The sequence below is a fragment of the Nannospalax galili genome, unplaced genomic scaffold (assembly GCF_000622305.1).
Source record: "Nannospalax galili isolate Female #2095 unplaced genomic scaffold, S.galili_v1.0 scaffold286, whole genome shotgun sequence".
Lineage (NCBI taxonomy): Eukaryota > Metazoa > Chordata > Mammalia > Rodentia > Spalacidae > Nannospalax > Nannospalax galili.
The window spans coordinates 12676877-12690068 of NW_008359442.1; the positions used below are offsets into that span (position 1 = coordinate 12676877).

Genomic DNA, 13192 nt, shown 5'->3' on the forward strand with positions numbered 1-13192 from the left:
TTTCTGTTGAAGACTGCTCCATGCCATTATCTTGGGATTCTTCTTCTTCCTGTGTGCCTATGATTTGTAAGTTTGGTCTTTCTATGGTGTCACACAATTTCTGCATATTCTGTTCTTGTGATTTCTTAAATTTTTCATAATCTTTGCTTGAGTGGTCTAGTTCATCCATTTTATCTTCCAGTCTTGATACTCTATTTTCCATTTCATTCATCCTAGTGGTGAGGCTTTCTCCTGTTGTTTCTAATTGGCTTACTGAGTGTTTCACTTCCTTCTTCATTTCAGCCAGAATAGTCTTCAATATTTCTATCTCTTTTCTTAATTCATTCATAAGTTTATTCCTATCTTTCTTCAGTTCTTTGATTTTTTTTGTTTTTGTGGTCTTTAAATTCACTGAATTCTTTTATCATGTTTATAATTGTTGTTTTCAGTTCTTTGTCCTGCATTATCTCTAGGGGGTTCTCATTGTACTCCTCCAGAGGACTATTGGTATTTGGTGGGAATATGTTATTTTGTTTTTTCATGTTATTATTTTTTCTCTGTGATTTTGACATGTGAATTTATTTTGTAGTTTCTGATTCTTGTGTGAGACTCAAGCCTTTATGTTTAGTAGGTCTGCTTCTTTTTGTAAACTTTATGTGTCTTTGTGTTTACTTTTTGGTCATAAAAAGCTGGTTCTTCTAAGCTTCCAGTTCTCTCTTTTGATTTTATATTGGAGTGGCCAGATATGCTTTTGTCTTCAGGAGCTCCCACACAGGCCCAAGTCAGAGGAGGATCAGATGCTCTCAGGCTTTCTCCTAAGATCTGGATCCCTCCAGGAAAGATTTTGACCTCAGGAATTTGGCAGTTGGACTGGCCTGGGAGCAGGTCCCAGGAAAGTTGCTGATCTAGGGCAGCTGGTGGCGGTGCCACCCAGAGATGGAAAGGGAGATGAGGGTGCGAAGAGGCCCCAAGGGCTCCTGGTGACTGCACTAAAGAACTGGGTTGGTCCTGGAGAGAGGCCTTGTGGGTCAGAGAGAGTCCTGCGTGTCATGCAGGCCCAGGGAATCAGAGAAAACTTGTTGATTTTTATCACTTGACTTTTCTTCCTATAATCCTGGACTGTCATATGTTCTCTATTCAGATCTAATAATTGAGGAGCAGGTTAAGATTGCACAGCCAGGCCTGGGGGGTGCACGCCTTTAACCCCAGCACTTGAGAGGCAGAAGCAGGCAGATCTCTGTGAGATTGAAGTTAGCCTGGTCTCCATAGTGACTATAAGGGCACTCTATCTCAAAAAAACCAAAAAGGAAAGATTGTAGCTGATAGATCCAGACTACTGGAAGTAGTTGCAAAAAGCTACATTGAGTGGAAATCAAGAAGAAGAAAAAAAACCTTCCTAAACAACCTCAAGAACTATCTTTAATGGTCAATTGTTTTAGATACAGAAGATTATATTTACCAAGTTTAAAAAAGAGCCCTTATTTTCTTCTATCACACAAATTTTCCAGTGAAATATATGCTCACTTTGAGTGAATCAATAACAGGGCCCATTGTTGCATCATTTCAATACCTCGCCAGGCTCTTTAGTACTCAAGAATCTCTGGGAATCAGCTATTAGCAGAAGAAAGTTGTTATTTGAAATCTCTAAAACAAGTTCATTGTTAAAAAAATTTTATTACACCTATTTTGTATGTGTGCATGTGTGGGTACGCACTTAGTTGGATGTCAAAAGCCAACTTGAAGGAGTTGGTCCTCTCTTTCCATCATGTAGGTTCTAGGGATCAAATTCAGGTTATCGGGCTTGGCACCAGGCACCTTTACTCACTGAGCCATCTTACCAGCCCATTCATGGGGCATGAGCAGTGAAATTATTATTTGAGACAGGATCTTATGTAGTGTAGACTGGCCTCCAACTCCTTACATAGCTGAGGACGAACTTGATCTCCTGATCCTCCTACCTCTACCTGCCAAGTGCTGGGATTATAGGGCCCTTCCAGCGTGATTTATGAAATTATAATCTGGACTAATAGCCTATTTCTCTAATTTTAAATTTTAATTTTTTATGCTGATTTTCTGAGCTTGGAGTTTAATGTGCCTAATAAAAACCATGGCACTAAGAAAGATTTTGAGATGTATTCAAGGTAAACAGGAAGAATTGGGACTTTTTTTTATAGCTTTATAAATTGGGTTACTGGGAAAAAAATGGGACTTTGTATGAAAGTGGGTATATGATTAGGCCTCTTCCTAAGTGAGACAGCAGTATGGGAGTTGGTCCATTTCCCCAGGAACTCAGTACTGAGCATCTACTATGATGAACAGTCTTCTCCTAGGCATTTGATAATGAATAAAACAGACAAAAATCTACGCCCTTCTGCAGTTAAAAAAAAGTTGTTTAGGCTTGATTTAATTAAAAAGCAGAACCAATTTTTGTTTTTATTATTATAGTATGTGTGCATGATGTGTGTCATGACTCACATGTAGTGGTCAGAGGACAACTGTAGAGCTGGATTTTTCCTTCCACGTTTACATCTGTTCCTGGGATTGAACTCTGGTCAGTCGCTAGGCTTGCTTGGCAAGTGTCTGTACTACCTGAGGCATCCTGCCAGCCCTCGATTGTATTTTTTGGGGGGGGGGTGTTTTCTTGAGACAGGGTCTCCCCGTACCTCCAACTGTCCTGGAACTCACTATGTAGACCAGGTCGATTGTATTTTGAGCAAGGGAAATGGGAATGCTGGATGTGGAGAAAAACTTGCTAGGATACTAAGTTTACTGGGATTGTAGTCACTGCAAGTTTTCAGGACTGAAAATAAGACAGGAGTTTTCCATTGTCTGAGATGGACCTGCATTTGCCTTAGGTAAATGAGTCAATGACTATTACTCCCAACGAACTGGGCATCTTAACAGGTACAACAGATTCAAAGGCATAAAGCAATATGCACAAATCTAGTAGGAAGTTCTTGAGAGAACCGAGCTCCCAAACAGATGAACATAGCAGTACACCAATCAGCTCGAGCCCAAAGTAAGAATGGAGATGATCCTCCAGCTAAGGCCTTCCATTAAAGTAGAGTTCCCCATGGGGTAACTGAAAGCTTACTAGACATGGAAAGATTCAGACATTTCCAAAGACTGGACCAAGAAGAGTAATTTCAGTGCTTAGGAAACAGGCTAAAATTCCCTTGTGGAAGGTAATTAACTACGTGTTTTTTTTTTTGTTTTTGTTTTTTTTTTAATTATTATTGTGTACACGGGCACTCATGCCACAACACAAATGGAGGTCGGAGGACAACTTTATAAAGGCTGTTGACCATATTCAGGTAACCAGGCTTGCACTGAGCCATCTCGCCAGCCTCAATTTATGACGTTTTAAGGTGGACATTGAAGCTTAGCTCCTTTTCATTTTTCCACTGCAAATAAATGATGCAATTAAAAAAAGCACCATTCTGATTAAAAAGAAGATAGATAACCGGGGCATAGAGACTGAGAGAGTTTTGCAGGGAGTTCAAGGTCAGCGTGAGCTACACCGTGCGCTCCAAGTGGCACTTGTCCCAAAGCCTAAACCAAAGAAGGGCTGAACAGTAAGGCGGGCCTAGAGAAGTCTGAGAAAGAAAGCCACAGAGGCGGCCGCAAGTGCAACCCCTTCTCTGCCACCCTTAGAGCAGGGCGCAGCCAGGGACCCAACTCCCTGCCCCGCTTCCGTCCAGCCCCGCCCGCCCCGCTCCGGAAGTCCCACTCCTTGGCGGGCTGCGGCTATCTTCCTCTGGGAGAAGTGAGGCAGGACTTCCGGCGTTTGAAAAACTTCCGGCGGGAACCGGAAGACCCGGCAATCCCGAACTCAATCTTCCGACTCGCCGGGCAGGAAGGTGAGCTGAGCGTCCGCCCCAGCGACGGTGCTGCAGGCTTTCTGGGGCTGGCGTGCGGTCTCCGGTACTGTGGGGGCCACTTAAAGCTATGAGGACTCATTTGGTTAAGAAGAACTTTTTTTTTTTTTTTAAGTGAGTTGTTTCTTTACATGTTAAGTGCCAGCTGTCTGTCTTACAGTCCACACCCGGGAAATCCTTGCTGCCGCGTGGTACCTGGCGTGTCACCTGGCGCTGTCAGAACCTGGGGGCGGGCGTGAGGAAGCCGGGTAGACCTAGGTGGTCGGTACGCCGCCGGGACAAGAAGGGGAGGGTCAGCACTCTGCGCGGCCCTCTGACTCCCTTACAAATTCAAAAGTGCTCTGGACTTGTAGGAGGCGCGCCAGCTGTTGAGAGGATGAATGAGAACTCTAGGCAACTTTGCACGATCCTCCCACTTGACAGCATGTCGTTAATGTCTGTGGAATGAGAAACCGGGCTAGCCTTGGAGTTTGGGGCTTGAGTTCTAGAGTCTTTTGGAGCAAACCTCTGCCCTTTGAGTAAACCACCGAGCCTCAAGTTTCTCCTTCATAAAAGAATACAGCAAGGCTCACTGCCACGCTCCTGCCTTGTTTTTTTGTTTTTTTGTTTTTTTTTATAACTTAAGGACCTGTTCTAACAGTTGAAGCATTTCTTGTTGGTTCCCCCAGAGAAACATTTAAGATGCTCTTGAGTTGCTCCTCTCCTTACCCCTCAAAGTTTTAGTGTTGTTTTCCTATTTTAATATTTGTGTTTGTGTAGATCTTAATACCTTTTTCTTCCTATTTTCATTTGCTGTAGTTGATAGTGCCTCCTCATAACATCACAGCAACCTCCAAATTACTAATTTGGAATATACCATGTCCTCTCAGAGATAAATAAGCCCAGAGGAGGAAAAATTCCAAATCACCAAAGATTAGAAATGTTTTTATGTGTCATCATCTTTTCAAAACAGCAGTGAGTGTTAAGTGTGGCATTGCCTAAAAGTGACGGAAAATCCCTTTACATTCTTCTATAGAGATCATATTTGTACATATATTTATTAAATACATACTTCTAGATGAGCCGTTAAATCCTAGGCTTTTGGTATTGAGGTAAAGCAAATGTATTTCATTTCTTCATCGTATTTACTGAATTGAGGGGCTTCGGCTAGGAAACAAAAGAATTTTAGATTTATTTTATATACCTGTATATAGCTTGGAAAGAGGGAAAAGGGGATATCTTTAGCTGTAGAAGCCCATTTTAGGTTAAAGAAAATAGGGATGAGAAATAGCCAGATGTTTGAATAGGGGGTAGAGTACTCCAAATAGAGTGAACCTGATGTGGGCAAGACTCATGCTCCCGTTACAGGAGCTGAAAGAATGTGACTGGAAACAAGTAAAGGGATAAATGTGTTTAGAAATGGAAGCAGGGGTCAGTTCTGAAGAGCATCTTATTTTGATTCTGAGTGAAGATAGTATAGGAAATCATTGAATGTTTTTAAATTATTTTGGGAATGATCTCTTGGGTTGCTGTGTGGAGAACGAGTGGTAGGGACAAGGGTAGAAGAGCCTGAGGGCAGTTAAGAGGCTACTGCATTAGTCCAGACGAGAGATGGAGACTGCTATGGTTTGTGCCCCTGAAGGTTAATCCCCAAATCCATATATTTGGAGGTAGGAGCTTTGGAGGTATTGTGGGTTAGATGAGATCATAAGGGCAGGTCCCCATGATGACATTTGGATAAGATAAGCAAGAGAAACCTTAGCCAAAAGCTCCTCCAGCTTTGTGGTGCCTTCTGCCCTAGGATAACAGAAAGAAGGCCTGTTTCCCAACCTCTAGGATTGGGAGAAAGAAAAAAAAATTAAACTTTATTTTAAGAGAATTTCATGCATGAGTGTTCTATTGCATTATTTGAAATTTATTGTTTTTATAAATTGCCCAGTATAATCCTGTTATAGCAGCAGAAGACAGATTCAGACAGGGCTCAAGGACCCAATGGAGACGATAATGATTTAAGATATATTTTGGGGGCTGGAGAGATGACTCAGCAGTTAAGAACACTAACTGTTCTTGCAGAAGACCCGTGTTTGAATCCCAGCACCCACGTGGCAGCTAACAACTGCCCGTAACTCCAGTTCCAGGGGATCTGACAGCCTCTTCTGTCCTCTGCGGGCATTGCGTGACATGGGTGCACTTATCTACATGCAGGCAATACATACATACACATAAAATAAAAATAATAAATACAATTCTTAAAAAAGATATTTTTGGAGGAAGAATTGTTGTGATTTACTAATAGGCTGAGTATGGGAGATGGAGAAAAAAGACTGGCAATGTTTTGACTCAGCAGGTGGAACTTTGGAGGATGATGGATATGTACTCATTATTGTGATTGTGATGATGTATGTACATATGTCAAAACCTAGCAGATTTGAACCTTCTAAGTGTGGGCAGTGTTATACCTCAGTGAAGCTGTTGAGAAAGTTCCCATGATTTTGACTTAGCAAATGGATGGGTGGTAGTGTTGTTTACTAAGATTGGGAAGAGGGGCAGAAATAGGTTTTAGAAAAGGAATGGTTATCAAAAGAGTCCCATTGTGGATATGTCAAATTTAGGTAACTGTGAGACACCTAACTAGTTTCAGAGGCAGACAGGCAGGCAGGCAGGCAGGCAGTTTATTATGTAAATTCAATTTTTTTTGTGTGTTTATGTTTGTGTTCTTTTTTATGTGTGTGTGCATACTTATGTGTGCATGTGAACGTTGAGGCCAGAGGCTGAAGTTTGGTGTTTTCCTTACTCACTATCTACCTTATTGTTTGAGGCTGGAGTTCCCACTAAAGCTGGAGCTTGCTGATTTGGCTAGACTGGCTGGCCAGCAAACCTCAGGTATCCTACTCTCTCCACCTCCCCTGTACTGGGATCCTGAATCCTTATGCTTGAATGACTTTACTGCCTGAGCCATCTCTCTAGTCCCATGTAAATCTGAATTTTAAAGGCAAGGTTTGGGACAGAGGGATTAGAATTTTTAGTAAGTAGGTACAATAGGTACAGTCTTGCACTGATGAACATTGTTTGGAATGGATACCAGCAGAACATACACTGTAGAAGGTATTCCCTAAGATTACATTATCTAGTGATAGAGCCATCTTAGTTTATGTAAGTACACTATAATTTCAAATGACAGAATTACCTAAGGATACCTTTCTCTGAATGTATCCCTGTTATGTGGCACCCGTCCATTTGGGTGCTGGGACTCGAACCTGGGTCCTCTGTAAGAGCAGCCTGTGTTCTTAGCCATTGAGTCATCTCTCCAGTCCCATATTTTTTTTCAGTTTTTGTTTTTTGTTTTTGAGGCAGGGTCTTACATAACACAAGCTGATCTTGAACTTGTGGTCCTCTTGCCTTTTCCTCCCAAGTGTAAAGATAATAGGCATGGCGCAGTACTTGGCAGCACCTTTAGATTTTTATGCAGGAATCCCAATTCACCAGAGAAAAGCCTTCCCATTCTCTTTCTTGGAAGATAAGGATGTAACTGGCCTGGAACTCGCTATGTAGAGCAGGCTATCCTTGATCTCATAGAGATCTGCCTGCCTTTGCCTCCTGAGTGTTGTGCTGGGATCAAAGGTGAGCACTGCTATGCCTGGTTGGTGACTTTTTTGCTTGCTTGCTTGTTAATTTTTTTTGTTTTACAGACAGGATCTTAGGTATCCCAGGCTGCCTTTGAACTCATGTAGTGGAGAACAACCTTAAACTTCTGACTCTCCTGCCTCTACCTCCCAAGTGCTGCTCCACCATGACTGGTTTATAAGGTACTGGGGTTTGAACCCAGGGCTTCATGCATGCCAGGCAAACATTCTACCAACCGAGTCAACAACCCCAGCCCTACAGGTGGATTTTTTGGAGTCTTAGTGGAAAGGGACCCTGTATTTAGCATTCTAGTCTGTATGGTTACTATGCATACAGTTGTACCTGTCCTGTAGTGACTATTCTAAGAATAAACTTCTAGATCTTTTCCTGGGGCAGTTGCCTAATAACATGTGGGTCAGGGTACCTAGAAAGATCCTTTTGTCAGACCCATTACCCCCTCACCCTTGGTCCTAAAGATTATAGTAATCATTTCTGTGATCATTCCCCCCCGCCTCCCTCCCTAGAAAGATCCTTTTGTCAGACCCATTACCCCCTCACCCTTGGTCCTAAAGATTATAGTAATCATTTCTGTGATCATTTCCCCCTCCCTCCCTTCCTCCCTCCCTCCCTCCCAACAAATTAATTTGGTTCTCAGTGGTTCCAAATACTGGCTTGGGATTTTAATTTTTATGTAGTAAAGTCCTTTTGGCTTTGGACTTTATTCAATATTCTCAAAGAGTCACTTTGTTTTTTATGGTACTTTTGAAGTTTTTTTTTGAGTGTTTGAAATCATTTGTCATTGTGGAATTTACTTTTGCTTATGAGGTGGATGTAGGAATTAAATACTTGTTTTCTTTCAGAGGAGTAGCGTTGTCTCACTGCCATTTATAGAATAATGTTTTTGCCCTGACCTGGTTTAATTAGCATCCCGTCAAACACTAACCTCCTCTTATTTTGTTTTATTTTCGTTGTGGTAAAATACATAAGAAATCATGATTGTCCATTCTCTTGTGATCAGTATTTGGAACTATCTTTTTGCTTGTCTTTTGAGACAGGGTCTCACTCTGTAGCCCTGGCTAGCCTGGAACTCACGATGTAGACGAGGCTGACTTTGAACTGAGATCTGCCTGCCTCTGTTTCCAAGTACTGAAAGATGTGTGCTGCCACAGTGGGGTAGAACTATGATCTGCCTAACCATAAAAAGCTGGAGATTATCTTGTCTGTTTTCCTCTTGTCCCCTTGGTTCCCCCTTGAGTATATTCTACTCTATAGTTCTGCACATCCTGGACTGATTTGAGCTATCCATGCTGGGATACATTCCTTTTTCTGACATGCCCTTTAGTATTTCTATGACACATTACCACCTCTTATAAGTGGGTGTTAGAGCCAGAGGTATTATAATACACAGTTGGTTTAGGAACTTGTTTAAAAGGTTCCAGGCATGTCAGTCTAATGCGTTTTTTTTTTTCTTTCTTTCTTTCTTTTTTGGTTTGACAACATTCTTATGTAATAAATGTTATCAGCTTAAGTAAATTTATTCACTTCTTTTATTATGTTATGCCTCTTGTGATTTAATTTCTTTTAGCACTGAGCCTTTGAATATAATAAATATTTTTTGTGGCATAATGAGTAATCATTTTTATTATAAGAGGATGTTTATCTTGTTTTAGGAATAACCTGGCTGCTTATTCTGTTAGTTAGCATCATTTATATAACTCCTCTGTATACACACTTCTACCTTAATATTGTAAGATGTAGATGAGAAAAAGGTATTTCTTATATTTGAGAAAGAGTTTAGTAGAAGACTTTATACTTTGCTGACTGATAGTATCACCACTAAATACTTGCAGAATACTCAGATATATAATTTTAAAATAAACAGAATTGTCACCCTGTAGGAGCTTCTATTTTTCAAAAGATGGTCCCACACTTGTAAGGTATTTGAAACCTTTGAAGGCTATTAGGTACTCTTTTAACCACTAAGCAATCTCTCCAGGATTATTAGGTACTCTTTAATCAGCAGGCTACCTCCCAGGGAAACCAGTGTTGGTTGGGGCTTGTGAAAAAAACCTTACGGTTTTCCCCCTCTGTGGCATTTTCTAGCAGCAGAGCTATTGGAGTGTTAGTTAAACGAAGCATCATTTTGTAACCAAATGAAGTGATTAGACTATTCATGTCATGCTGACTTCATGTTCCATGTCTTCCAGATGTCATTATTGCCAAGAAGAGCAAAAATACAGGCCCAGCCCATGGACTCCAAAGATGAATTTTCTTACTTCTCTGAGTTGTAAGCATATTGGTGGAATATGTTGGTGGGGGAATGATGAATATTTTAAGGAGCAATGCATTTTGTCCCTTACAAGCTTAAGTCATTTGGGTAGAAGAAATCTGTGGATGAATTCATATAACAAGTATTGAATTCATGCTATGATCCAGACTCTATCTAATATAACTAATTAAATATATTGCATAATATTTACACCAGAACATAAGCTCTAGAGGGGCAAGGAATTGTTTTGCATTGCTATGGCATAGAGCTCTCATTGTCAATGCTGTTGACATTGTGTGCAGAGTCACTTCTTCTTGTGGGGGCTACCTTGTGCCCTGTAGGTGTTTAGTGGCATCTATGGCCTTTACCCAGTAGGTACCAGTAGCACCCTTTCCCTGATGTGACAATCAAAAATGTCTTTAGACAACCCCAAGATGTGCTAGGGGGTCAAATTCCCCTCAGGTGAGAATCTTTGCGATATATACCATGTAACATATGCCTATGACATTTGTTAAATGAGTGATTAATACTAGGTCATAATAGTGCTTAAAGAAACATTAAAGTAGGTCAAGGGATAGAGAGTATGCCATATGGTTGTGGTGGAGGTAGATTTTGGATTGAATAGCTATGGAGGATATGCCAAGAGATCACATGAGATTTATGAGTTGCTATGGTTTGGATAGGTGTCCCACAAGGTTACTACCAGGGTACTGGTATTTGGAGGTGGTGGGACCTTCATGAGTTGAGGCCTAGGCTATTGGAGGCTCTCAGGTCATTGGAGGCATGCTTTCCAAGGGAATTGTGGGACCCTGGCCTGTCTTATCTTTGTTCTTGCCTCAAGATGTGAATGCTTGGTTCAGTACATGTTCCTGCCTTTGCCACCTACTGTCTTCATTAGAAGCCCAAACCAAGCCCAAACCAGGGGCTACCTGATCTTGGACTTGAACTTCCAAGACTATGAGACAAATAAGCCGGTTTGTTAAGTTAGTTGCCTCGGGTGTTTCAGTGTACAAAGTTGACTAACACAGGCGTGTGTCTCTGTGCAGGGATTTTGAGGAATATTTTGTTTCACATAAAGAGAGAACAGCAAATACAGAGACCCTGAGGCAGGAACGAGTTTGTGTTTGAGGAACAGCAAGACAAATGGAACCAATCTGGAATTGTCACAGTAGAGAGTGATAGGAAATGAGGTTGGAATTGGTAGGATCTAAGAGTCTATGAAGAGGTGCTAGGATTTTATTTGAAGTGAGTTGGGAAGTCACTGGAGGGTTGTGGGCAGGGATCTGACCTGATCTGGTTTGTGCTTGCAAAACAGTATGGTTTTTTGGTAGTTAATAGAATACAGGGAGACAAGATAGGAGCATGAGGGTAAACCAAGGAGGTTATTATAGAAGCCTAGAGTTCTAGAAATTCTAGAAATGTGGATAGTGAGAAATAATTTAATTTGGGATGTATTCTTGAGGTAGAGTAGAAAGGACATGGTGGTGGTTACAGGTGTTTTGGGAAGACTAGAAGGATAGAAGAATGTTAGAAGCAGGAGTTCTGTTTGCACTTGGTAAATTGGTGATTGCTAGACATCCAGGTAGATTGACTATGCAAGGGGAAATGTCAAGGTGGAGCTATAGAGATTCCTTTAGTGACATATAGGACAAGGCGGATGAACTAGCAAGAAAGCCTGGAGAGAGGAGAGGAGAGGGCTGAGGATAAGACCTGGGAGCTTTCAACATTTAGAGGTTGGGGACAAGGGAAGGGTCAAGAAGACTAAGGAGAAGCTAAGCTAGTAGGGAAACCAAGGAGATGGGTTCCCCAGAGGCATGTGAAGGATGTGCTATAGGGGTGAGTGCCAGCTGCTGCGGAGAGCTCTCATGGGATGGGGAATGAGCATTGACTAGCTACTTTCTGTGTCACAACTGCTACTAGCACCTGTGTTTTCTTTATAATAATGAAGAACTCTCTACTTGTAGCAGCATACCTCTGTGAAGTGGGGTTAGTCGGCATTGCTGGCGATGAGACACTTAGGGTGGAAAGATGTCATCCTGGTCAGTTGATAGCAGGAGGGACCCTGGCTTCCTTTTTCTTTTCTTTTTCCTGCTCCTTTCTGTTCTCTTCTTTCTCCCCTTCCTCCCCCATTCCTCCTCTTCCTCCTCTTCCTCCTCTTCCTCCTCTTCCTCCTCCTCCTCTTCTTCCTTCTCCTCCTCTTTCTTTTGTAGGGATAGGGTAAAGGTAAACTGAGTCAGAACTCATGATCCCCCTGCCCTCAGTCTCCCTGGTGCCTAGAGAAATGTCTGGTGGAACACAGGTTCTCAAATCCTAGTTCCCTTCATCCAATGCTGTCGTGTTCAGTGATTTTGTTTGTTGTTGCGCTTAGTCTTGGATTTCTTATCCATCTCTGAAGAAAACTCACCTCGATGACATCAGGGTCAGCATACTTTTTGGGATATAATTTAGCTAAAATGTCATCCAGCCAGGTTTTTGCCTCTGGGCAGAATTCATACTACTCTAGAACTCAGACATCCTTATTGACTAGTCTTAGGTCATTCTTCCCACATATACTGACCTCTTTCTTTAGGGTAGAAATAGTGAGAACCAGGTGGGCTGGAGGGCTGTGTTCCCTCATCAGAGTTCACATGACTGCTTTTTCTCTGCTCTTGCTGTGAATTTGATTCTTGGTTAGAAATGTACTATAGCTATAGTCATTCTACTCAGGTCCATCTACTCAGGGCACAAATCTTTTTTATGAAAAGAAAAAAGTTTAATAAAAATAGTTGAAAGGTCTTGGTGATGGCTTTTTATGTAATTTAGGGGTGTTTTTAGAATGGTTTCTCAATACTTTCATTGATTTGAATAACCTAATACAATTTGAAATGGATTTAATTAGTACTTTGGTGCTAAAATTGAAAGACTCACATTGGCTACAGTGTGACATGACCCAGTACGTTACTTAAGGTAATAATTGATTTCCTGTGTCATGAAGGGATGTGTGTGCCTGCTTGTTAGGTGGGGGAAGGAGAGTAGAGAGTTCTGTGATTGCTGTGTTTGAGGGGGCATTTTTACATTGGTCTCTGATCACCTATTGTTTTAATTCTTAGAAATAACTGTTCACAGTCTGTGTTCACATGGCTCCATTTTGTATCAGACTCTTCCAACTTTATCGTTTAAGAAGCATATGTTACTTTTTACCTTTGGCATTTGCTTTAATTTTTCCTGGAAGTTTTCCTGTCAACTTACTTCTAGGTCATCTGCCTCTGAAGAAGATGACAAGGAAGATAGTATTTGGGAACCTCAAAAGAAAGTTCCCAGAAGCCGTAAACAGCCTGTACCCAAGGAATCAAAACCAAAGCGGGGCCCTCGGGTGAAGAAGAAAATGCTACAGACAAATGATGACTCAGAAGGCTTGGCTATTAAGGAGGATCTGGTAGGTAGTGTTGCTGGTGGTAGGGATGGTGGTGGTGGGGTTGTTCCT

At 41.6% G+C, this 13192-nt stretch overlaps 1 protein-coding gene across 2 annotated transcripts in view; it reads left to right on the forward strand.

The window, feature by feature from the left end:
- The first annotated feature begins 3751 nt into the window (after positions 1-3751).
- The window catches only part of Srbd1 (S1 RNA binding domain 1), a 209274-nt gene continuing 199833 nt past the window's right edge, over positions 3752-13192 (forward strand). For both annotated transcript variants that reach the window (XM_008823071.3, XM_029558632.1), the window contains exons 1-3: positions 3752-3839; positions 9668-9747; positions 12964-13144. In XM_008823071.3, the coding sequence (XP_008821293.1) occupies positions 9668-9747; positions 12964-13144 (261 nt within the window). In that variant the 5' untranslated portion in view covers positions 3752-3839. The remainder of the gene's footprint in view (positions 3840-9667; positions 9748-12963; positions 13145-13192) is intronic.